Source organism: Phodopus roborovskii, unplaced genomic scaffold, assembly GCF_943737965.1.
Source record: "Phodopus roborovskii unplaced genomic scaffold, PHOROB, whole genome shotgun sequence".
NCBI lineage: Eukaryota > Metazoa > Chordata > Mammalia > Rodentia > Cricetidae > Phodopus > Phodopus roborovskii.
In genome coordinates, this window is record NW_026126558.1 from 15,986,856 (window position 1) to 16,014,678 (window position 27,823).

Consider the following 27,823-nt stretch of genomic DNA (forward strand, 5'->3'; position numbering starts at 1 on the left):
AAACATAAACTAAGATTTGGAGAAAATAGTCTCTGAAATAAAATTGAGGTAATACAGTTGCAATTAATTTTTTTTTTTTTTTTTTTTTTTTTTTTTTTTTTGCTGTGCTAGGACAAATTTAATGGAACATGTTGAAAAGTCTTTGGAAAATTACATTTGCTTAGGGTCTTAACCAGTCATCATCAAAAAATAAGAAACTGTTGTAGAGGCATGACATTACATACTGACAACCACCATACTTTCCAAGGCTTTTTATATAGGAATTGCATGTTCAGAGTTAAAAGTTAGACAACCAAAATGAAATGCATTAAAAAGTATCAGAAAGAGGTCAAATAGAAAAAGAGCATTACAAACAAGCCAAAGACAAGAAAACATTTTTCCAGATTATTGATGTATTGAATGTAATACAGAGAGAGGCAGGGGGGCTTTTGGCCACTGAAGATGCGAACACCAGCCAAAAAGAATCTCAGAAGCATTTCCAGGCTCATGAACAACACCATGGGAAGACAAAAGCAAACAGGACATGTGGTCTCTAGTAAAGCAAGGCCATTATAGTCCAATTTTGATTTCTTACGTCTAACAAAACTCACGTTTTACAGAATGAAGAGAAGGGCTACCATTTCCACATTTAAAAACCATAGTTGTGATGTGAGTTAAACTTGGCTTTGATCGTGTGCAGAAGTTGGAAAGGGGCACCAATAGCTACCTCCCTTCTTAAGTAGAAAGATGCTAGAAGCACATCACTGGAGGAGGCTGCCTGGAGCCATCCCGAGCCTGGACATGGCAAGATGGCTGTGCTGCAGATCCATCGCCTGTACGGTCAGGGTTAGAGCAGTTCTTGTCCACCGAGAGCCCCTGGCTATTAAAATGAACTCATCCTTGCAAGTTACAGGATTGCTGCCAATCAGAAGAAATACTCTTTCTGACTTTCACTGACTGCATTTTGGATATGAAGCTCACTTTTCAAAACAGCCTCGGCACTGTCTACGTTCTCTGACCTTTTTGCTTCATTTCTTTTGTATAACCTTTTCTGTTGATAAATGCGAACAGCTATGGCAGAGACACAAAGCAAGATAAAGATCACAACAGCTATCAGACCTAGAGAAAGAAGAGAAAAGAAATATCCAGTCAGAATAGACACTGTGTCAGGTTCATTGTTTAATTAGCTCTGGGAATATTGTTTTCCATTGAAGTCAACCTTCTACATGATGTAAATTAGAAACAAGAAAACCTCTCAATTTCTGATTAAAGCAGTATCATAATAAAGCGTATTTAGGGATTCCATCAACTCTGTGTGGTCTCTTCCATTTATCCTGAATGTGCATTCTACTGGATCTGCTTCATGTGTCCCTGTTTATTAGGAAGCATCACTTACACATTTCTATGACTGAGTGTTGCTTCATAATTAGACATGAAGACATTTTAATTATTTGAAATTATAGTAAAGTATAATGCAGTAAAGGCATTGTATTTTGTGATTAAATATGTAACAATGTCAATGAAATTGATTTTATAATAACTGTTAAAGGGTAGGAGTATGTTATGTGCATGAATAATGTTAATAATAAAATGTTGATATGGGTATGTAAATATGTGAAAATCTTTCTGCATGATGAATATTGGATTTTGAAACTTTGGATTCCTTGTAAATATTTTAATCACTACAAGTCTTAGTTGTGCCCACAGTTATCAACTCCAGCGTGACATGAAAACCTTGATGTGGAATGTGAACTCTGGATAGTTCTCAGGACATACTGGAATGGGGACCCAAAGAGGGAAATTTAGTATTCCATCATATGTTTAAGGTGCTTTCTCATGGTGTTCAAATTCTCATTAATGGCATATGAAGAAACTAGGGAAAATTTGCGTGGTTAGCACAAATGAAGATCAGGATCAGAACACCAAATTGTAGTACTTAGTCATTGAGTTTAGGGCATAGAAGACATTGTACTGACAGGCAAAAGCCAATCTCATTTAAGGATGTTCTCCATGAAACACAAGTGTTCTGTCACTACATCCCAAGCCCTAAGACTCCATTACAATGTAAATAAATGTGGGTGTGCATAATGGAATTAAATCAAAACTTGAAGGTACTTGGAAGTTTCAATAAGATTCACTAAGCAGAGTCTTCTTGGAAAATGATAGTGTTGCTGACTCTGAGCCAATTTTTGCATAGGTCAGGCTTACCCGAGAAAGATAGTGATGAATCTAATACACATTTTACAATTTTACTTTAATCAGGGTATTCATGCATTGCTATATATTTTGTCTCTCATCCTTGTAAAAACAATTAATTGACTTGCTATAGTTAGTTCAATCATCTTATAAAGTTTCTAGCTCAGAGAAAGGGATTCTGAGTTATTACAAAGTGAAAAAAGGATAGGCTATGTTAATGAGAGTACAACTGTAGGTACTAAAATGAATGTCACCATAATATTGGTCGAGAAGAGACATACACACAATCTTCATTAGAGATGGTTCCTGACTTTTTTTTTCTTTTTTTCTGTATGTGATTTATCTCTCTCAATTTTGGGAAAGTTTCATGCCATTACTTTTTGTGTTCAAGGAAAACACTTTAAACTTAACCCCAACAGTCCCCAAACAAGCAACTTAATATATTCCTAATAAATAAAATAAACTACTATGCTTTATGCTGTTGTACACAAAGCAGCATGGTAATGTGCTCTGGGGCGAAATGTATGTAGGTTTCTGTCTGAAATGTTCTATCTTTATCCTCACAGTCTGGCTAGAAACACTCCATGTTTATCTTCACAGTCTGGCTAGAAACACTCCATGTTTGCATCATCACTGTTAAATGCCTCACTAATTCTATGTTCATCTCATACTACTTTGTTTATAAACAAAGAGGATGGTTACCCACAGCTGAGAACACAAGAGGATTATCTCCTCTGGAAAAAAACGTTTGAATGTGTCAACTGTGGTTACATACTAGGAATGATTTATGACTAGCACAACAATGGGATAAAAGCCTACCTGGACACTACCAGTCAGAGCACTACAGTGGAGGACCCTGGGCTGTGAACAAGCAGACACACTACACATGGTTGGCATGAGACCCTTGGAGCTTCTATGGCCATTCCCAGCTGCTCTACGAAAGCTCAGTCCCCAGAGCGATCAAAACCAGATGGCATGCTTGTTTCATGGACCTTGGTGAACCTTGAGGGACAAACTTTCCTAGTGTTCTCTCTCTCTCTCTCTCTCTCTCTCTCTCTCTCTCTCTCTCTCTCTGCTCTGTGTGTGTGAAAGCTAGGCAAGAAGAGCACTGACTAAGTCATTTTGCTTAAGCAGGAATCCTACTTTAAAATGTTATAATGTTAAGCATGTTACCATTCTCATAATTATAAGTAGGGTTTTACTGTAGAATATGTTTCCATTAAAGTATTTTGATAACTACCTAAACTCAAGATTAAACTAATTACTTCAAAAAACAAACAAACAAAAAAAAAAAAAAAAGAAAAGAAAAAGAAAAAGAAAGAAAAAAAAGGAAGGGTTGCTTTGTTTGTTAGGGAATTAAACAAGATTTCATTTAACCTTAACTTATGATATTTAGTTTAAGGGAAGGGGAGAAGAATAGAAATAACAATGAGAGAAACTTTGATCATTTTTATTCGCCATCTAAATAAAAGGGTATAGCTGCTACAGAGAGTTCATGTATAGATGAAAGACAGCACAAACTATTCACACACAGACACACACACACACACACACACACACACACACACACACACACACACACACACACACACACACACACACACACACACACACACACACACACACACAGACACACACACACACTCACACACAGACACACACACACACACACTCACACACACTCACACACACACACACACACACACACACACAATTAAAACCAAGATTAAAAGCAAAATCTTTACAAGGCAGGGGGCTAGAGAAATGCCTCAGTAGTTAAGAGCATGGTACTGCTCTTGTAGAAGACACAAGTTCATTTGTAAGCTCTCATATTTGCTAATAATCCAGTTTCAGGGTATCCCTATTTTGACGTTCATGGGCACTGTCTTAGGCTTCTATTGCTGTGGAAAAACACCAAAGCAACATGGGGAAGAAAGGGTTTAAATTTGACAAGATCACATTCCATCACTGAGGGAATCCATCCCTGATAGAAGTCAGAGCAGGAATTCAAGGCAGGAACCTGGAATTAGGAACTAGTGCAGAGGCCAGGAATGCTGTTTGGGGGTTTATTTTTATTTTTGTTTTTTTAAATTTCATTTTACATCCCAGCCACAGTTCTCCCCCCATCCACTCCATACCTCCCCACACAGCTTACCCTTTATCCAGTTCTCCTAGCAATGGGTCAGGGCTCCCATGGGGAGTCAACAATGTCTGGCACTTTAGGTTGGGGCAAGACCAAGCCCCTCTCCCCCCTGCATTAATGCTGAGCACAGCATCTCACCATAGGGAATGGGCTCCAACAATCTAGCTCATGTACCAGAGGTAGATCATTGTCCTACTGCCAGGGGCCCCTAAGATAGACCAAGCTTCACAACTCTCTCCCACTTATAGAGGGCCTAGTTGGGTACCATGGAAACTCCATAGCTGTTGGTCCAGAGTTTATGAGTTTCCAGGAGCTTGCTGTTTACCAGCTTGCTTCCCCTGGCTTGCTAGGCCTACTTTCTTATGCAACTCAGGACCACTTGCCAAGTGGTATCTCTGTGCCCTGTGGGATAGACCTACCCAAATCAATTACCAGTAAAGATAATGCACTGCAGACGGATCTTATGAAAGCATTTTCTCAATTAAGAGTCCCTCTTTCCAAATATGGCTCAGTTTGTGTGAAGTTGACAAAAACCAACCAGCACTGGCAACTTCACTCATATGCATATTCACACACACTCACACACACACACACACACACACACACACACACTAATAAAATTAAATTATTAAAACACAAAAGTAAATGGATCTAGTATTAAGCCCACATAAAAGTTTCTCAAGTGTACTTTATCTGGATATAAGGCTGAATAATTATTTATTTTGTACATCCATATGATATTCAGAGTGCAGAGTAATGTTAAGGCACTTAACATTTCGGTCCTCTGATTAACAGCCCCTGAAGAGCATTAATCAAAAAAAAAAAGTTCTATTTCTGAATTTGGTTTTGAATAACATATACCTCAAAGAAGATGTTGTCATATTAAAGATATTTTTAAAGTTTCTGTGTGTATTCTGCAATTTAAAATTACTAAGAACCACTTTCAACCTATTAACCTAAGATTTGATAAGCACTGTAAGTATAGTATTCTTTTATAGGCATGTCTAAATGATGGAATATCTATTTTAATAAGCATTAAAGATACACAAAGTGCATATTCCTAATGTTAATCTCGAGGTTTTTTTTTTCCTACTTTGATATGACCCCTTGCAGAAGCAATGATATATCTATGGAAATAAATGCACACATTAGTTATCATGGCTTACAGATGGCCATCTTTAAGATAAACCCTATTCATTTTTACATAGCTTAGCAACTGATCTTGGAGTGCGATGCTTTAATGAGAGCATCCTGTTTACACACAGAATTTCCAAGGAAGCCAGGAATTTAGGAAGATTGTATAAGGCTATCCCAATAAAAGTTGTAAACCATCCCTTCTTCAAGTTCAGTGCCTGGGAAAGTGTACACAAGAGCAAGTCTGTCAACAATCCATAATGGACAGGAGACAGCTGAGAGGCCCTACCCCTTCCTGAAAGTTATTGCGAGTTAAAGGATGCTGAGAGTAGGGGAGCTGTTTTCTTCAGCAGTGTAGTTGAGGGAAAGCTGTCCATATCTTAGTAGATAACCTCCAATCATTGTTCCTACAAGTAATATAATTCAACTTGACTGATGTGGGTCGCACAAAGCTAAAGGCACGTGCTGGGAAATAACTGGGTTCAGTGGGAATGGGGGTTAGATAGGAGAGGGTAGCAGTGAATGAATGTGATCAAAATACATTTTATAAATGTGTGAAATGCAAAGAATATAAATTTTAAAAATAGTAAGGTTCATTGTATGGCATTTAAGATATGTGAAATCCCGTGGCCATGCAACTTCAGGGGTCTTGGTCCTTGTCCATGGACCACGTTGCCACCAAAGGTCATTCAGAAGCCACTGGTCTGGGCTACTGCCTGGGGCCATGTTGATATCCAAGGGCTGTGAAAAGCTGCCCCCATCCCTCACTGGCTGCAGCACTCAGGAAGGAGAGGGGCCCACACCTTGCCTGGGCAGCACAGGAGAGTGGGCCCTGGTGGCATGGGTACTAGAGTACTGGCTCTGAGGACATGAGCACAGGAGAGCTGCCCCATGCCTTGCTGACTATAACACTCAGGTAAGCTGGTCCTGACCCTGGCCAGGGCAGTGTTGGAGAGCTGGCCCTGATGGTATAAGTGTGGAATTGTTGTCCTTGAAGGGTAAGCACTGGAGAGTGGGCCCCACCTCTTGACAGATGCTATAAACAGGAGAGCTGGCCTATCCCTGACTTGGGCAAAGCAAGAGAACAGGTCCTGGTGGTGTAGGCACAGAAGAGCGGGTGGGCTGCCCAGCTCAACTTCCACCCAGGCTCAGATCCAGGGCTTTGAGGCGGCCCACCCCAATATCACCACATCTACGAACTGCTGGAGTATGTGAGGTAGGAGCTCTGCAAAACCAAAGCTTCGGGATCTCCATGATGTAGGGCAACAACGGTTGTGGTGAGGGCCCATATTGATAGTGTAGCAGAAGCCACAGGCTTCAAATCAGACCAAGGACTCAACGCAATGAACGTTAGTAAGCAAAACTCTTTGGGCAAAGGAGTATGCTGGGTAACACATTGCAGCTTTCATAGCATTTTGTTTCATTTATATTTTTAATATTTTATCATTTTACTTTTTGTTTACTTTTGGGGGGTTTGCAAGGGTGGAGGGTGTGTATGGATGGGGAAATGAGTGGGATTGGGGTGCATGGTGTGAAATTCACAAAGAATCAATCCACAGTTTAAAATAGGAGGGGAGGGTGGTCAGGGGCATGAAAGAATGGGAGAGGGGGGAAGAGGGAAGGCAGGAGAGGGAACTAGGATTGATATGTAAAAGAAAATAAAAATAAAAAAGAAGAAAAAATAATTACAAATACTTTAGATTAAAAAACAAAAACAGTGACCCCCCCCCAATTCTGGGAATTGACCCTAAGACTTCATGCTTATTGGCAAGTCATGGTACCAGTTAACTACATCCCCAGTGAAAATATGTAGATACTTTGTAGGCAGTTTCCTAAGGCTTATATTCAGTATTATTAGTAATAATAATAAACCCCACCAACAAAGTTCACTCATGCTTCCCGGTTACCTCCAATTACTGCAGAGTCACTTCTGATTGCACGTGTGAGAGGCTCTCTGTCATCCATCGTTCCAGAATGATCTATAGTTAAAGCACAAAAGTGGACAGGGTGATACACCTAAGTAGCAGGAGGAAATTCTGAAGAATTCATCAGTTTTTTTTTTTTACTTTGTTATTTATTTTTATCTTACATAACAATCCCAGTTCCCCCTCCCTCCCTCCCTTTTTTCCTCTCTCCCACCCTCTCATGCCCACTGGCTACCCTCCCGTCCCATCCCCCCCCACTCCACATGTAGGGTGATGCCATCCAGGAGGGGTCATTTAATTCTGTCAAGTCATTTGGAGTAGGGACTAGGACTTCTCTCTTGTATCTAGGTTAAGGGAGTATCCCTCCATGGGGGATGTGCCCCCAAAGTCCTTTTGTGCACCAGGGATACATCCTCTTTCCACTGTCTGAGGTCCCTTAGACTGCTCAGGCCTTCTAGCTGAGACACATGTTCATGGGGCCTGAGTCAGTCCCATGCTGGCTTCCCAGCTATCAGTCTGGGGGTCCATTAGCTCCTCCTTGTTCAGGTCAGCTGTCTCTATGTGTTTCTGCAGCCTGGTTTTAAACCAGAACAAAATGATAGAGGTGAACATGAGAACTGTGTGATTTTCAATTTAACAGTGTCAACTTTAAAGGAATAAGAAATCAAGACTCCAGAAAAGCAATGATAAAGAAGAGATCTGAAGATTAAACAAAAGCAATTTCCAGTAGCCATCTTGAGAATAAGCAGCATCATTAGGAAACTTTCCAAGTCCTGTGGCCAAGTCCATTTGTGACATAGGAGGAAGAGAGTCTTAAATTACCTGCAAATGAATGTGTCCTTTCTCTCGATGTGGCATCAGTGCCAGCAGGGGCCACACAGCTGGACTCTGTCACATGCCCTGTCACAGTGACAGGGGCTGAGTGACTAGGGTGCAGTGCAGCCTTCAGAGGTGCAACATGGCTGAACTGTACTGCAGAGAGGCAGCCTGTGAAGCCATGGGCTGCAGCCAGTGCTGTCTCTTGGTCAACATCACTGTACTCTACAAAGAAAGAATGCAACTTAGTTAAGGGTGGCAAGCATGAAGGGCAGTGAAGCGGGAGGGCAATACCTTGCATCTGTGAATACAACAGCAAGACATGCCCAACTGCTAACTCTTTCTTCTGTCTTTGTTGAAAGAACTGGCACTGTTAAATCTTTCTGTAAATAGTGCTGAGCCTTCAGGGTTAATGAAGAAAATTTGCAAGCATAGCTCATTAAGAACACTGTATTCTCTGCAGATGATTAAAACAGCCTTTAGAATGGATGAGGCTATGAAATAATGAGGGGTCAAATGATTCCATGTTTTTTTATTCCTGTTTGAGACAGAGTCCCATGCAGTCCAGGCTGGTCTCAACCTTCAAATTATTATCAAGGATGGCCTTGAACTTCTATTTTCCTGCCTTTACCTCCCAACTGCTGGGATGACAGGAGTGTACCACCATGCCTGGCTTTATGCACAGATAAGTATCAAACCTGTGCATGCTAGGAACTCTCCTTACAACAACTACATCTTAGCCATCAGCATTCTAGAAAAGATCAAAATGTATTTATTGCGGGCAAAACATATCAAGAGTTGTGTCTTAGGTTTAGAGATTATCTCTGCTCAATTTTTGTAATTCAAACCAAGAAAATAACAGAAGCCAGAGGGAGAACTGGTCTCTGAAACAGCCCTGTCAATTGTCCAACGTAAAAGGCTCTCCTGTTGAAGTTTTCTGATACCGCCCAATGATTCCACCTGAACATCCTAGGAGACAAGTACAAGCAGGATGTAGAGGCCAAACTCCAAAATTATTGGGGTGTTTCCTTACAGCCAGATCTAGAAACATCATATCTCATTGCATTCTGTCTCAATGGTAGTCTGTTTTGTAGAAATATGTATGTAACCTCTATGTGTAAGGCAACCTCCTCCCATGTTAATACGTCTATTATGGGACAGAGATTAGTTCAAATGTCAAAATTTAATTCATAATTTAATAGCTAAGAATATAACACAGATAACAGTTGGGTTTTTTTTTCTTACAAGAATTAAATTGAAAATAAGGGAATTTATTATAGAGCTGCTTTTGTTTTGGTTTAGTATGGTATGGTTTTGTTTGATTTAGGGTTTTTTGTTTGTTGTTTTGTTTTGCTTTGTTTTGCTTTGCTTTGCTTTTTGAGACAAGCTCTTACAAAGAGCAGGCACCCTCAAACACTTTGTAACTGAGGGTGCCATCAAACTCCTGATACTTCAGCCCCAATTTCCCAAGTACTGTAATCACAGACATGTATCATACCCAGCTTCTCCTGTAGCATCTTAAATTGCAAAGATCATCAGACTATAATACATTCCTTCATCCAACAGGGTTGTAAATTGCATCATTACCTTCCCTTACATCACATGTGTGTGCACAAAGTTGTGTATTTTTTTTATAATGAACATTAGGTATTTGCTGGGGGCACATGTGGACAGCACACTGTTTTAAGAGTAGTTTGTGCTATTATTTAAATTTCACGTTAGCCACAAAAATATTTTATTGCCACAACACAGATGTGACACTTGGGCCCAGAATTGTTTAAATTGAGTTGTCTGGGGTTACAGAATTATTGACATTATATTCTGTACCCCATACCACTTGGACCCCCAAATCACAAGCTCCTTTTGTTCATGAATCACTTTATAGTTCAGTCTTTCCTTCACTGTACTCCTGTCTCTCGTGATGTCTTTTGTTGTTGTTGTATTGAAGAATATCTGGGCTTGAACATTATTTTTTAAGAAACTCCAGGCATCTCAATTCTGAGCCTGTCATTTCTTGTAATAGGTAGGTTTCTGAAGAACATTTTCTTTTGGCTCCATTTTCATTCACATTTTATATCTAATGATAAAAAATAACATTGATGAAAGGTTTCCCATTATGAGACTCATTCTCTATAAAAAGAATCCCGGAGATTAGGGACATGGCATCACTTTTTGGTTATGGCCTTTAATCATTTCCAGAAGAGTTCATCATTTCATTCTTAATTAGCCATACTTAAAATCCTCTGTTCATTAACCTGGGAGACCTTAGCAGTAGTGGTGAAAAGGCTCAACAGATCTAACTCTCTGAATAAGGACAGAAGCAAAAAGAATCCAGCTGTTATACATGGACTGCTAGTTCACTAACAGACTCAGAAGACACATATCTGTGCTCAAATACTCTGTCTCAGGAGGCTGTGACCTGATTCCATGGCTCTCCTGCCTAGGCAAGGGGAGCCCTGAGGATTTATCACTCTGTGGCTCTCACAAAAGATCATGAGCTCCATAAACAGATCATTGACTCTTGTGATGGTTTGTCAAGTTGACACAACTTTTAAGAATCACCTGTGAAGGGGTATCCATGAGGAATTATCTAGATGAAGTTAATCTAGACACATGTCCATGATGGATTGTCTTAATTAAGGTGATAGATGTGGGAAGACCAAGCCTACTTTGGGGAGCACTATTTGCTATGCATGGAAAGTGATCTGTTTAAGAGTGGATAGATTGTGAAGATCACTGGCAGGCAAGCAAGTGAACATGTGTGCAATTATTGTATTTCTGCTCTTGACTGTGGTTGTGATTGACCTAGCTGGTTCAAGATCTTGCCATGCCTTCTCCATGCCTGGAACTGAAAGCTAAAATTAACTCCTCAACACATGGTGTTGGGTTGTTCCACCTCTACAGAAACAAAAGTCCTTCAGTCTATCACCATTTCAGTCATACTGAGAAATGTACAAGTGTTCCAAACCCGTGGATTCAAGAGTCAACATCCACACATTGATGCACCAACAGACCCAAAATATCTTTAAGAAAGTTTATAAGAAGTTCTAAAAAGAATGTCACAATTATGTTACAAATTATACATGTTTGTTTTTTGTTTTGTTGTGTTTTTTTTTCTTTGTAAAAGTCATTCTCCCACTGGGGGAAAATGCCTATGCTGAGTATGGCATATATTTTCCTTGACATTGTTTACTAAAAAAATAGAGTACAATGACTATTTGTACAGCATTTCCTTTGTGTTTGACATTAGGAGTAAACTAGGCATGACTGTAAACATGTAGGAGACCTACATAAGCTACATACTAATACCCTCACATTTTATGAGTAACTGGATCACATACAGACTTTGATATCCACAGGATTCCTAGAATGAATTGTCCATATTTAGAGGGACAACAATAAGTTCAGGTATTTATAAAAAAAGACAGCACTTTTACTTAAGGAACATTTTATAACTTTGATGATTTCAAAAAATGGCATATATGTTAATAGCAATACTTTCATATTTTCTACAATACTCACATACATAAAAGTTCTGTAGGTTTTTAAAATATTCTTAAGTTTTTGGTCTAAAGTGTATAGTAAATATTTATATCCATCATGAAAATATCCAATATGAGGTGCAGCCTGAAAACTTCAACTCTACAAAGTGAAAACATTTTACCTATCTGTGAAATTACTGTTCAAAAATGTATACCTATTAAGCTCAATCCATCGCTGTTTATTGTTTTCAGATCAGGAAGGCAGGAAGCAAGTCCCCTGCTATTCAGTCACCTTACATTTCAGTGAGAGGACAGATAGAAAGCAGTAATAGAAACTAGTGATGTTTTTATTCAGGAAGGAACCTGTGCACTGCACTGAATGAATGTGGGACAGAGATTGGTCTTGATGGATTGAGTTTCTTTTTGTGATTACTGTAGAGATGAGTCTTTTTGTGCCCCTATGCACCTCCTGGAACTATTACTTCTTTAATGTATCTGACACTCTTGTGAGTCTATCTTTTGCTACTTGGGAATTATTTTCTCTCAATATTCTGCAGAAGACATAGTAAAGCCTTTATTTTTGAAAACAATATTTTATTATTTTAAATTATGGATACAGAATGGCAGATGGTTGCAAGCTGCCTGGTGTACCCACTGTGAATGATGAGAACTGAACTCGGGTCCTCCGAAAGAGCAGCTCTTAACCACTGAAATACCTCTCCATTCCCTTACAGCAAACCCTTTCAATATGCATGGCTTTCACATGACTTATTTGGACTGTGACCTTTTGATCACATTGGGATGTCACTTATTCCTCCTGGGTCTCCTGTGAAACTTTTGCAAATCTATTTTATTTTCTCATCCTTCCCATCAGTCACAACTTATTTCCATGTGGGTCAAACACCTTTCATCAGCTTCATCTTCTAGGAAATTAATTCAAGTGTCAATATAGACCAATCTTTCCAGTTTACTTTCTGATTTGTTCTTCCAGCTCTTTGTCTTGGTATTGCTTTACTTTACTACAATCTACTTAAATCACCTTTGCTGAGTTTTATCTGGGTTGTCTGCCTCCTTGAAGAGCTTAATTTATGTAGAGAATCTTGCTGGTTGTTTTGCTTCTGTCTTCCTTGATGATGAATACTTTTTAATGATTAAATGTAATTATCAACTTGTGTGGATGGAAAGGAGCCTAGCAGATTAGTTAAATACAACCTTAGGTACTTCTATGAGGTGTTTCCTCAAAGCATTAACCAAAGGAAAAGAGGGTCCTGGATGTGCTTAGCATAGAGCAAAAAGTCTAACACCTTGTTCTGTTTTTCCATCTGCTGGCTAGTGCTTAGTAATTTCTTGCCTCAGATGGTTGAAACTCAGAGAAGTTTGGCCACATAGGAATTTATGTCCTCTCAGTATATAATGTTACTTTGAGCTCAGTTGTTGGGGAAAACCTCTCTTCACAACATCAGAGTGGAAATGTTCCAGATATAAGGCCATCTTCATGCACCAAGAAATGAGGAAAACATGCAAAATGCTGTGTTCTGGTGTTGGTCTTTATACATGTGATCTGGGGGCCTCAATAAGATAGCATAAAGACACTCTTGCCCTTAAATGGAGAATCTTGGGATTTCTTCCTTGCTGGCATCCTCCAGACACAACCTTCCTGTTCAACTAGACCAACAGCTGCTTGTTTCAGGATCAGCAATGGATGGAATAGCATTCAAACTGGGAGTGGGAGGAAACCTCATGGGACTTAGCACTCTTTTTCCCATAATTCAATCTAGTTGCGAGACAACATGAATAGTGTAGACTGGAGTTTATCATAAGCAATCCACGCCTTAGAAACACTCAGCATCCTCTGTGTTCTAACAATTGTTCTAACATTGTCAATGAGCAAAAAGTATTTCTTTCCCATTATCTGATTCCTACAATGCCAACCCAGCGTCAAGGACTAGAAAGGTAGAGGAGCGAAATGAGAACAAACCTCTCCATCTCTTGTTTCCAGTTATAAAAATCCTCAAAATGACTCAAGATTTTGGGGCAGTCTCACCTGTTAAAAATTAAGCCTTGATTGTCTATGCCAACAAAGGGAATAACTTATACTTTTGTGAAGAAGAAATCATTTAACAAACAGCCTACAAGAAAAATTGAGTTCCAGGAAATTAAGATTTGATGGAGTGCCTTTTTATTACAGAGAAAGGAGTGTTTCTAGGAAGATATGGCAGTCAGTATAAGAACAATGACAAGGAATGATTTATAAAATTTCTCATGGTTCTCATATCCTACCCCCAAATTAAAAGTCTAAAAACTCAAACAAGAATAAATGCAAATAGCTTATAATGTCTTCTGTAGAAAGGGGCCAACTTCAGAGAGGGTTTCAATGACTTTCATATGTAAGATAAAGATAAGGACGGATTGCCAGAAAATGGTGTCATGAATCACAGGAGCAGTGAAGGGAGAACAAGCAGATGCTTTTGCCTCTGTGTATATTTAAACCAAATAAAAACAGGTGTGAATGTAAAATCAAGCAGCAAAGCAGACACTAAGAGCTTTGTGGGCAAAGAAGTTAAATCTCAAGGTACTCACAATTCTATTGCTCTCAGATTCAAACTCAGTACCCTGATCCACACAAAAGTTGCTTGTCCATAGCTTTCTGGAGAAACTTTATTCTCTTTTGCTGCAGAAGAACCTGTCTCAACTGAAGTGTCATCAGATAAATTTACAAAATCAGCATCTTTAAGAAATCTACTTCTGGTTGGAGAGATGGATCAGTGGTTAGGAGCACTTGTTACACCTTTAATCCCAGCACTTGGGAGGCAGAGGCAGGCTGATCTCAGTGAGTTTGAAGCCAGCCTGGTCTACAAAGCAAGTTCCAGTACAGCCAGGGTTGTTACACAGAGACACCTTGTCTCAAAAAACCAAAACAAACAATCAAATCAAAACAAACAACCAAAAAAGTACTTGTTTCTTAGGAGAGTTCAGTTCCCAGCACCCATGCCAGGCAACTCATAGCCACATGTAACTATTTTTTCAGGGAATTAGTCCCTCCTCTTTTGGTCTCTGTGTGCATGTGTACTCAAACACACAAAGCTACACATATATACACATAATTAAAACTAGAATAGCATCTTTGTCTAAGAGCAAAATTAACCTTTCTAAGAAAGTTTAAGTATACCTCCTTGGCTTTGCAGAAGATCTTACACTTACAACTTTTAGATGAACATTTCAGTTCTCCTAAACTTTCTCTGGGGAGACAGAATAGACATTCAAACCACACTTTTCTTTTTGACAAGACCTAACAGTCACTGCATAAATCCAAGTGTATTTCTTGGATCTGCAATGCTTAGAAGCAGTCAGTGATCCCTGTGGGTTGCACTAAAGAGACTACTGAGTTGAATGAAAACAATCTTCAGGTTTTTCAAATCTCTTCCAACATGGAAAGAAAATCATGAGCAGGACTCAGAACTCAACCATCAAATGTATTTTGGATGGAAAAGCTGAAGTTAGCACAACCTAACAAACACAGATCCTTGAACTGTGTGTGTTTTATGCAATCTAGCTTCCCGTTATCATCCTGAAGCACCAAAAGTATATTGTTGTCAATTTTCTTATGTGGTTACAGATTTTAAATAAAACAACAAAGAACAACATTAGCTTCATTCAGTCTTTGAATAGTGATTTTTTTCTGGAGATTTTACAACAAGTTCAATTGTATTGTTATTCAAAACAAGGGCATATTTTCCCATGAGAGGTTTTATGCAACTTTAAGATTATGTAATTATCTTAATTAGGAGGTTTATAAAATGTGGTATAATTGTACCAATAAAAGCTTAATGAATTATCAAAATAATTTATACCTACATGTTTCTTTGATTAATTACATCCCAGAAACTGCTGATTATAAAATCATTTCATAAATGTTTAACTTAATGAATTTATTGACAAATCATTTACCATTTAGAAAAGCTTTTTAAACTATGCATATATGTGTGTCTGCCAATGGGTATGTGCACCTGAATGTAGTGACCATGGGGGCCAGAAGAGGGTGCTAGAACCAAACTTGGGTCTTCTGGAAGAAAGGTATGCACTCTTAACCACTGAGACATATTTTCCATTCTCTTTGACATTAGAACTTACAAAAGTTCTGAACAATGTGCCTAAGGAAATGGTATGCAGCATTTTACAAGGAAGATGAGACTTAAAGGAGTCAATTTTTTTTCCTCCTCCAGGATCCAGTCTTAGAAATGATTACAAACAGTAACAACAATCTCTTGACTTCCATTCATGTTAACAAACCTGACTTTCATGTACAGTGCAGGAGTGAGTAAATTTTAGTGACAATGTTAAATTATGCTTTGAATACATGGACCGATCTCTATTGCTCCATTATACCTAAATGTAATGTCATTGTAATGTAAATGTCATTGGCAGTGCTCTACTCAGTGTTAGAGATTATTATTAGATGAAAACATTCAGTATCTTCTTCCTATGGCTGCGCCCTGGCTAATACCTTCCTGCTCTCTTTCTCCTAATGACACTTGTTCTTTAATCACTGTCTCATCCTTGCTTTGTCTATGTATTCCTGATATAGGCACACTGAAGCATGTCCATAATTAAATAATTTCTCTTTCTTTTTTGTGATAGAACTGTTTTTGTCTTATTGTTTATTGTCAGGTTTCTAGATTCGGCACCTGATATTGCATGATTTAATGATTTTCAGTTCTGTGGCTGGCATTTTTTTGAAGTGTAAGCAGAGTTCTGTTTTATGATGCTTGACAACCAAATGATAGCACTGAGTGAGACAGCTCACTCAGAGAAGTATGCTTGCCCATCCCACAGGAACCACTTACCCATGATTATGTGCTCTGACAAAAAGCCCCAATTTCCATCTTATCATTTTTTCTATAATTACAATCAGGAAATATGCTTCTTCTGGCATCATGAATATCCCTCGGGTACTGTGACATGATGCTTCTCAGCTCTATTCACACAACAGGGTTAGGGAAATTGGTATTTGTAAGTGTCCATCAATAGATAGTTCTAAATGACAGGAAAGACCCTCTGTAACTGACCACCATCTCGACAAGGACACAGCCTTGACATCAGTCAGACACATTTTAAGTATATTTTTTTAATCAAAAGGTTATAGAGCTGATGAATTTTCAGAACTAATTTTGGCCTTTGTATCTTTTTATTCTAACTTGTACTTTCGTTTTCAATTTAATTTAAAAATGACCAGCCATTGTGTTGAGAGTTACCACATAGCACATTAACAAAGTCAGTGCCCTTGAGTTATCTAGGTCACTACTCTTCTCACTTCTGGCTAGTGAAGTTGAAGTAAGTCTTGCATAAAGGAATCCTGCATATAGGATCTTGCTCTTAAACATCTTCTATCTGTTGACATGGGATAGAATCACTTTTTCTTGCTGACCAAATTGTATTTATAACTGGCCTAAATCTCCCTGGAAGTTGTTTACGTATACTTCTTGGATCTGTAGCCCCAGAAGAAAGACAGCTATGATACACCATACCACATAGGCTAGCTGTTCCTAAGAATAAGCTGAATAGGTATCTAATTCTCATTTCAATAAACAGCTAACAGACAGTTAACCAGGACTATCTCTCAAATCATAACTTTACCAGGGTTGATAGATATGAAATGTAAATGTAACATGATCTATTAATATGGACTTATCTGAAATGAGTTTCTTTGATAATACCTTATTGCTAGAGTTATTGCTAGAGTTATTGAGTCCCTCTATGTTTTACGTGTACTAGGGAGTTAGAAATGGTTACCAGTGTGACCTAATGGTTCATTCGATTTCCTTGGTGTCTGTTGTTATGTCCTCCTTTTCATTTCTGATTTTGTTAGTTTGAATATTCTCTCTCTGCCTTTTAGTTAGTTTGGATAATGGTTTGTCTATCTTAGTGATTTTCTCCAAGAACCAGCTGTTTATTCCATTGATTCTTTGCATTATTCTCTTGGTTTCTATCCTATTGATTTCATCTTTCATCAATTTCCTGCCTTCTACTCCTCTTGGATGTGTATGCTTCTTTTCATTATACTGCCACTCAGAAAGCTTACATGGGACTGACATAGGACTTCTGTACATGTTACAGTTGTGTAGCTTGGTCTTTTTATGGGGCTGTCAACAGTGGGAAGTGGGGGGTTGTCTCTGACACTGTTATCTGCTTTGGGGAGCCTTTCCTCCTACTGGGTTGTCTTATAAAGCCTTAATAGGAAAGAAGGTGCCTTATGTGACTTGATGTGGCATGGCTGGCTGATATACATGGGAGGATGTACTTTTCTGAAAAGAAAAGAGGAGGAGTGAATGTGGGGGAGAAGAGGGGAAACTGTCAGAGGGACTGGGAGGATAGGTAGGGGAAACTGTGATTAGGCTGGGAATTAATTAATTAACTAATTAACTAAAAAAAAAGAAAGAAATGTTTACCAAATCAGTCCTAGCACAGTTTGATATGATTTCTTTTTTTAAGTTTTACTACTTTGCTTAACATCTGCTAATAATATTTAACAATGACAGTATCCCAAAATTATTTTCATTTCTTGCTAATTTTAAAAGAATATTAAAGAAACTCAAGAAAATAACAGTATTTTCTGTATTTCTGTGCTTTTATTTATCAAAACAGTAAATGCTTATAGTTTAAGTTTTTGGTTGAAAATGTAGATAAACTATAACTAAAATACACAGGCCAATTTTATATGCTGCCTCTTACAAGAAATATGCAGGATTTATTTTTAAAAAGGCATTTAATATATTTTAGGTTGGGAGGAAATGGGTTTATTTTATGTAAAACACTAGTAGGGTACAACTTACTCAATTAAATGTACAAGGACATGCTTCAGTTATAGTAAATACTACCTATAGCATCTAAAAGGACATATATGATGGTTACCTCACCCACCATGGCCCCATATACATGGGAGGTAATCACCAAGCATGGGCTGAATTAATACATGAATCAATGAAACAAACAGACTAACAAAAGCATATTTGAAAAATGTGAACATCAAAGTGTGCCATGTAAATCTTCAGCTAGAGGACCTCACTGCCAGGTTGTTCAGTCTACCTCGTGCTTACTTAATGCCATGTGATGCCTCTCAGGGACTGCTGACCAAGGATGGAAACAGCAAGCATTCTCATTGTTCACAACAATGGACTTCCTCAGATTTGACTCAAGAATTCCCAAAAGGTTTTGGTGGATCTTTCTTATATTGTGCAGTGGTATAACAGACTTCTACTTCAACCCCAGTCTCTCCACCTATAAAGATAGCTGCTTGACTCAGTCAACTCCCTGTTTTTTTCTCACACTGTTCCCTTAATAAAAATCTCTCAGCATTTAATCTTTTCTTGCCAGTTGTTTCTCAAAAGGCCTGTACTAACAAAACACATAACTTCAAAAGCGAGCAACACTCTGGAAAATTAATATCTTCATTATTCAATCACTTTGTCAATCTATTTTGCAATAACTTAATGTACTACATTGGAATATACTAATATACTCTGTAGAATTTTATAATGAATTCATATGCCACACAAAGTTTGACTAGAAGTTATTAATTGCCTTTGAATTACAAATGATTAGTCCTCCATCTAGATCTATACCTTAGGTACATGCTAAATAAATTATCACTTTTACTTCTGGGAGAATGAATTGATTTAGATTATAAAGTTCATTGCTCAGTTTGGATTTTAATCATAAGTTTTCAACATGAATGATACACATTTGAATAATATACAATTTTAATAAAAACATTAACATCATTAATTCTATATGAATATCCTACATTCATCTGAAAAAGGAAACAGATGTCATTCTATAATTTTGTTAAGACAATCTCCTCACAGGTGGTATCTCATTGTTTTAATTTTTTATAGCATATTTAAAGTATTTCTACTTTGACTAATATTTTGCCAGAAACCCTGGAATTAAATTGAGTATAAAATATGATGCCAATATTGTTCAATACTTAGATGTGATCACACATCATGTACCTTACATATATATATATGTATATATACATATATATATATATGTATATATATATGTACAGGGGTGTGTGTGTGTGTGTGTGTGTGCTTCATTTCATAACCTGATCAACAAAAGAGATCTTGAGTTTGGGAGCTGTGATATACATTTAATTGTTTTTTACTACTCTATACTATTGCTTGTGATACATCATGTACAGAAAACCTTCTTAATATACGTTTTTGATATCAACAATGTGATATTGGCTCATGTTTTCCCTCATTATGTGAATATGATCTACAAATAATACAGCCTGAAACATGGGTGCACTTTTAGTTCTATGAATAATGTTACCTGTGTGTACCTAGGCTTAATGAAGGATAACTAAACAAGTGGTTTTCAGCCAACTGCTCTCAGTTCAGTGTGGGGCTCCACCCCCAGCTAAATCCCCCTATTCTCACCCTGGATATTTCTAAGACTTTTGTCCCTGTCATCCACATGCCACATGGCACAGAGTCATAGAGAAGAAATCAACCCCACACTTAAATCAGCTTGGGTTGTATTGTTGTTGTGATTTTGTTGTGGTTGCTATTTATAGTTGTTAAGCTGTCCTTATAATAAAGTTGTATTTTTTATTTCAACTTTATCTAAAATTTAATTTTAAAATGATTTTTATTAAAAATTAACCTTTCTCATTTACATACATATGGAGTTTGGTATGATATTTCAATACATGTATACAGTAGTTTTGTTCAAATCAATAGTCTAGCATTTCCATTTTATTATCATTTTCCTTACACTTGGAACCTGTAAGCTCCTCTCTTCTGGTTCTTCATGGAATAAATAAGAGGTTATTGTGAACTGCAGACACCCTACTGAGCTGTGGAACACTGAACTTACTCCCATCTTGATACATTTTAGGATTTCCTTTTTCTTCACCCTTGCCAGCCTCTGGTAATCTTTATTTTGCATTCAAATTGCAAGGGCTGACCTCTACCATCTGCCTTTCTATGTCTGGGTAACTTCTGTTAACACAATGACCTCCAGTTCTATATATTTTGCAGCAAATCACTGGATTTCATTCTTTCCCAAATTCCCTTTGGCTTCCAATGTGGTGTCATTGTCATAAATGGCATAAAACACTGTTGTTATGAAAAGAAATGATCTGAACAACACCTTCTTTATGCATCCAGCCCTAAATCACCAATCCACAGTGGCCAACACACTCACCTCTGCACTTGCTTGAAATAATAGAAACATTTCCCTGAAGGAGGCACAGAAATTTCTCAATATCAAGTTGGGAAAAAATGTATTTTGTTTTTAAGCTGAAAGCCTAACTAGTATTTGGTTTTTCTTTTATTTTGCTCCCCGGCCACGACCACCACTGGAAAGGGTTTATTGAAAAAGAATTCAAAATTCACATTGAATCTTGGAAGACCAAAGAAGTAGAAGGGAATGGTTAGTGGGAATGGTCCTGCACGATGCCCAAGTTTCATAAGTTGTATGAACAAGAACACCTGGCAGTATTTTGACCTTGGAAACAGAGTTCACAATATCTTGTTTACTCTCAAGTTGAAAAGTTTTAACATATACATTGGTTTTCCTCACTATATTTAAAGATTGTTAGTAAATATTTCAGTATCTTCATAGCTTGATGAATTTAAATACGTCTTTAAATCTAGGATAGTGACAAATAATAAAACCGACAATATTGACTTCAAACAGTAATTTCCTTAGTTCAGCGAGACTGTTAATTTCTTCCGTACTAACGGCCAGTCTGTCCTAGCTTAACAGCAACATGTTTTGAAAGACATTGTAATTAAAGCCTGAAGAGGACATCTTAGGAAATTCTCACATTTCTTGTTCTCTGTACTCTTCCTGTTAACGTTTTATTAAATTTGAATTTTTTTGATATTATACAAATAATGACAGCATTATTCCCTTCCCATATTCCCCTCCATGCTCTCCTTCAAATTCATGATCTTTTTCATTAATTGCTACTGCAAGCATATATATATATATATATATATATATTATGAAATATAACAATGTTACGTATGTATATTTTCAGAGATGACTGCTTGCCACTGGATAATCAATTAGTGTGCTCTTCCCTGGGGAAGACCACCTCTCCCACTCCCACCTATCATTAGTTGCCTACAGTTCTTTGTGGACTGTTCCATGTTCAACTTCACATGTCCATTTGTGTCACTCTGGTTCAGTATTCTCTTGAAATAGCCTTTTTCTATGCATACCAGACTAGCTGCCAACTTACAATCTTCCTGCCTCAGTTTCCCAAGTGTCAGCATCATATTGCATACCACCACACACAACTACTCATTGGCCTCAGCACTTAATTTTTATTTAGTGTAAAATTAGTAAGTATTCACATGCATAGGTTCAAAGTACATATTGTTTTGTCTATTAATTACACACCTGGTGTAGAATCTGAGTCCTTCTTAAAAGCTACCAGATAAAGTAGAATCACCATCTTATATTCACTGTATTGGACTTTGCATGTCCCTTAGAGCAAATGACATGTCAATCTTAAATAGATATATAACGTAATTATATATAATACAGATAATTGAAAACGCGAGACTCAGAATTTTTTGGTTATACTTCCAAATAACTAAGTTGAGTTGTGGATACATATATTTTTTTAAATGGTCATTGAGATTCAGGATATTTCTGCTGCTTGGAGAAGAGGAGGACATAATTTTGGTACTCATCACACTACATGAAAGCCTATAAATATTTATAAACTTAGCTATTAACCTTCTCCAGGGCCAATATTTTGATCATTCACCCATGGGTTTAATCAAACATTCTCGGGATTTTTAAGATGATGTACAGGGAACATAAGGAATGATTAATCTAGGCACAAACAACTTACAAGGTCAAAAAATATTTCAGTGGACAAAATATTATATGTTGCTATCAAATATCAGGTATGAATGAAAACCAGACAACAAGAAGATCCCCTCTATAAAATAAAGTAATTGACACTCAGTTATTTATTTATAACTGATAATAAAATATCTTTTGACTCCTCTGTTTTCCTTTTAATCTTTGTTAGTAAGTGCATGCATATTATGATGCTATATTAGAGACAGAATTATCTACTTTAATGTCATTACATTTAATGTCTACATTAATGTCTAAGTAATAATGGAAATGAAAAAGAATTTCAAGACACCTAAGTTTGTCAAACATGGCACAAAGCACCTTCACCTCTCATTTCCTCTGGACCTTGTTCTAGTTTCACAGTTAGATAAAGATCTGTACATTTTTCAAACATACACGTTAACTTCTTTATTGTTATGGTCAGATATTTGGCCAGGAGCAAATTAAGAAAGGAAGGCTTGACTTATAATTTGAGGCATACAAACTTTCATGGAGGGAAGATGTGGTGGCAGGGATCTCTATGGTGGCTGGGATATGCATTCACCCAGGACACATAACTTTGTCATGTCATGACAGAATGGAAAAAAGAGTTATCAGGAAGTGGGACTGAGCTATAAAGCTGCAACAATACCCCCAATGATGCATGCATTTTTTTCAAGGCTCCACATTTTAAAAGTTGTTATAATACTTCTAGCTGCGGATTTAGCCTATGGGGACACGTGACATTCACACAATAGCAGCTAATAGATATATTGCCATTTCTACCTTGGTGTTTTTGCTATAGGAAAAATATGCTTCATTATTGTCTTAGTTATGGTTACTATTGCTGTGGTGAAATACCATAATCAAAAGCATCTTGGGCAGGAAATTATTTATTTCACTCACAGTTCTAAATAACACTTCATCAAAAACAGTCAGGACAGGAACTCAATCAAGGCTGGCACGTGGTGACAGGAACTGATGCAGAGGACATGGAGGGATTCTGCTTATTTTTTTATTTAAATTAGAGACAAGCTGGTTTTACATATCAATCCTAGTTCCTATACTTTCCTGTCCTCCCCTGTTGCCCTCCACCAACCTCCAGCCTATCCCATTTTTGCTCCACAGGGAGAGTGAGGCCTTCCATGGGGAGCCTTCAAAGTCTGTCATATCATTTGGAGCAGAGCCCAGGCCCTCCCACATGTGTCTGAGTATCCCTCTATGTGGAATGGGCTCTGAAAGTCCATTCCTATACTAGGGATCAATACTGATCCACTATCAGAGGCCCCATAGACTGCCCATTCCTCCCAACTAATACCACATTAACGGAATCTGGGTCTGTCCTATGCTTGTTTCCCAGCTATCAGACTGAGGTCCATGAACTCCCCTTTGTTCAGGTCAGCTGTTTCTATGGGTTTCTCCAGCTTTTATAGAACCCAAGACCACCAGCCTAAGCATGGCATCACCTATGGTGGGCTGGGCCTGCCCCACTTAATCACTAATTAAGAAAATGTCCTACAAACTTGCCAATAGCCTGGCCTTATGGAGGCCTTTTCTTAATTGAGGTTCCCTTCTCTCAGATGACTTTAGCTTGTGTCAAGTTGACTATGAGCACAATTATGATGATGATTGACACATGGCAAAGATCCGTGTGACCTTCTTATCAAGGAGGATGTTTGCTTCTTCACAGGAAACCACTACTCAAAGTAACTTCCATCATTGATTGCTTCACTACTGAAATAAGACAAGACATTCCTTTTGACATGTTGAGGTGTGTGCTCTGATTCATGTTTATGCATTATGACTAAGGAAAAGATTCTTTCTTTTACTTACCCAGCATTCTGCCCAATACCAGAGATTTGACTGCACTGAATTCTGTGCCTGATGATAAGTAGGTTTGTCTCCGTGCATTCTCATCAATCTGTAAAATTATTACACAAAATATAGCCACATAAATAATCATTGTTTTGTGGCAAAAAGAGATGGAGGAAAGAAAAAAAAAACAGGCAATCATTGTTATGGATATTTAATAGTTCCAGAAAGTGAAATTTAAAAACTTAGCCACTCAAAATCTGATGATATTTAATCTATGTCCAGATATTCATTCATTTTGCCATTTTTTCCCTTTAATACTTTACCTATCTCCACCTCAAAAAAAAATTGGTAAAGCCAACAAAAAGACATGTTTTTTTTTTTTTTTTTTTTTTGCCTCAATACTTTTTCTCAGCTTGGGACTTTTACTGGAGTCATGCAGCTAAGAAATTTTCTTCTATGTAGAACTGAAACATTACGGGTTTTCTGCAAAAGCTGCTAAGGTGAGTAATTCCATTTTGCTGTGAATTACATCCTTTCTTCCAACTTATTCTGATATTTCAGTCGTTATTTGCTGTTGTGGAATGATTGCTGCATTTATACCCATCTAAAGTAAGTGGCTTTCCTAAGACAACTGATGGTCCTACCAGCAGGTCTCTGAGAAAGTAGACATCATTTCCTTTCAGAGAAAAATGAAACCAAGCAGAGCTTGACACTTGGAGCATCAGAGATATTAATAATATATCCAATAGTTTTGTTAAAAACAAAACTAGAGGGGAAAAAAAACCACCTGACCACTTCTGATGATTTTTGTCTATGGGCCGATTTTATCTACAGAAGACCACTGGAAGATGTCCTTACTAATGTGATTTGGGACCATGCTTCTGCTGTAGGTGCCCCATGCCTGGGTGTAGTGTGACCCCTGGAGCATCTCTATTACCTCCACAAAGACCATTCCTTCTTCTCTATTAATCTTTATGTGGTGAAGCTGCCCATCTGCCATGCTCTTAACGTCAAAGCTGAAAACATCAGGCTCTTGATACTTATTTAGCTTGTACCTTATCTGCAAACTTCCTAAGGCAGAAAAAAGTTAAATTTATAGTGAAAATTCAATTTTAAAACACCTTACAAAATGTCCAAATCCTTTTAATTTTTTAATATATTCAGTACAAGAAAAAAGATTCACCAGCACTCATTTGGGTTTGTCTAATAAAACTAAGTTCTAAAAGTCAGTTCCTAAGTGAAATTACAAGATTTTATATATAATTCAAGAGAAGACATACTGCTCATAAACAGACTGCTGAAAATCTTTAACTTCATCCCTAAAAGTCAAAATGGAAATTATAATGGGCAAATAATAACACTACTGTCTGTCACAAAAAAAAAGTGAGTGAAGATGCAAGTATTTATGCAATGCCATGGATCGTGTAATATTGCAATAACATTATTTTAATAGAATCTCATATTACTTAAAATATCCACCTCACACCAAGAAAGACAAATGAGGGATGAAACTTTGAGAAAATTTAGTTTTACGCATTTTCAAGGGAGCAAGAGTATAAACTTTGGAATGAAATTAAAGTGAAATGAATGACTTTTAGCCAAATTTATTATTCAAATTAATAGTATCCAATTGCCTGCAGAGATTTCAATTAATCTGTCCACAGAACTCCTCCTGAATTAACAGAAAAAATAAAATGAAAAAAAAAAAAAAACACCTCATGTACAGATAAACTTCAAGCTTGAGGCAGACACTGACGGCACACATGAAACACAATTATTCCTATTGTCGTAATCAGTGCCCTTGGGCCATCTGATTTAAGTGAGCCAACACAGTTGCATATTTGTATTTCAGTTTATTTTTCTCACCTGGAGAATTTATTTCTAAAGTATTCATCTTTCATCAACACACAGGACAGAGAAAAACAGTAGTAAGCATTTTCTAACGACAAGGTTTCTGTAGCAAACATATTTCAGAACTCATATAAAATCACGCTGCACAAATGCATCAACATTCTTATGACTACATTATCATCTGTTAGGACCAGCAGGTCATCCCCTGTACATTTTTGTGCATAATACTGTGACACTCCTTGAATACATTTTAGCTTTGATTAGAAGAAAATATGTGTTTCACACAAGAAAACATTTTATTTTAGATTAGAACACTAAAGCTGTATCAATATTCATACAAAATGCTTAGAAGACCCTGGCAAAAATAAAATATAAGTGTCTGGAGAGATGGCTCAGCAGTTAAGCAGTGGAGACACTGCTCTTTCAGAGAACCTGAGTTCAATTCAGGCCTACAATCTCCTATAACTCCACTCCAGCTCCAGGGAATTTAATGCATGACTCTGGTCACCACCAGAGGCACCTGCACTTGTGTGCATAGACACCCTCATACACACATGCCCACACAAATAATTAAAATAATGAAAACATATAAAAATGTTTTATAGAAACAACCCAAAAATTCACATAGCTGATACAAAATGACCAAAATTATAAAGATGTAAAACCATCTTGAGTACTTAAATGATCCTTTTAGAATAATCTGTAGGATCATACTCAAAATCAGAAAGAAGATAAAATTTAGACATACTCAATTTTTCTCCCCAATTCCAGTTTAGAAGCAAGTACCCCAGAATGAGCCATATCCAATACCCCAGTGTATCTCATCTAAAACACACTCACCATTTTTGGCAATGATAACTGAGAGGTACTCTTTATAAAAGGAACTCATATACAGTAGCAAGCTTGGCGCCCTTGTTGTTCGGAAACTGAATTTGATCATTTCTCTGCTCAGCTTCATATCGCCATGGAATGAAGCTGCGTGGAAACTGGAATTTTTACTTAAAGAATAATTTTCTTGAAAATTGTAAATCACAGAAGACCCAGATCCAAAATATGCAGAAATCGCTGAAATGATATGTAAATTTTATGTTGAAATTTTTATATGCAAGGATCTTGTTTAAGTTACATTAATTGATATCTCAATGCTGTAGAATGAATTACACATCTAGAAGAAACAGTCCCAGGCTAAGATAACACAGCAAATGAGTAGAGATTTCATAATGGCTTGTGAAATGTCTTCATGTTAGAATGACATATAATTAATTCATTAGTCTGGCTTTACAATTGGAAGCTTAGTCCTCTCTTATCCAAGTTCACACACATAAGCCAACTTCCCTTCTTGTTCCTACAAGAACACCTGCTTCCTTATTTAACTTCTAACATCTATCTCTGCTTTTATAGCTAGAATTCAAATATACACTTATAATAGGAAAAATGGAGGAGTGAGGATTTTCCCAAAACTTTAGTATCAATAAGCAGAAATACCTTTATATTATTTTTCACATTTATTATATACTATGTAAAGAAAGCAAAGTCTAGCATTAATGTGAGAGGGGCATGTGCTTAGCAGGTATCAACAAAAGGAATTGTGCAGCCCTTTTGAAATAACTTCA

The 27,823-nt window shown here is 37.3% G+C and overlaps 1 protein-coding gene across 1 annotated transcript in view; it reads right to left on the minus strand.

Annotated features, from left to right (window-relative positions):
- Positions 1-207: 207 nt before the first annotated feature.
- Cntnap4 (contactin associated protein family member 4) overlaps positions 208-27,823 on the minus strand; it is a 274,098-nt gene continuing 246,482 nt past the window's right edge. Inside the window, exons 19-24 of the mRNA XM_051201516.1 lie at positions 27,051-27,275; positions 25,297-25,430; positions 24,378-24,465; positions 8,200-8,418; positions 7,360-7,431; positions 208-1,098 (exon numbers count right to left, since the gene is read on the minus strand). Of these exons, the coding sequence (XP_051057473.1) occupies positions 905-1,098; positions 7,360-7,431; positions 8,200-8,418; positions 24,378-24,465; positions 25,297-25,430; positions 27,051-27,275 (932 nt within the window). The 3' untranslated portion in view covers positions 208-904. The remainder of the gene's footprint in view (positions 1,099-7,359; positions 7,432-8,199; positions 8,419-24,377; positions 24,466-25,296; positions 25,431-27,050; positions 27,276-27,823) is intronic.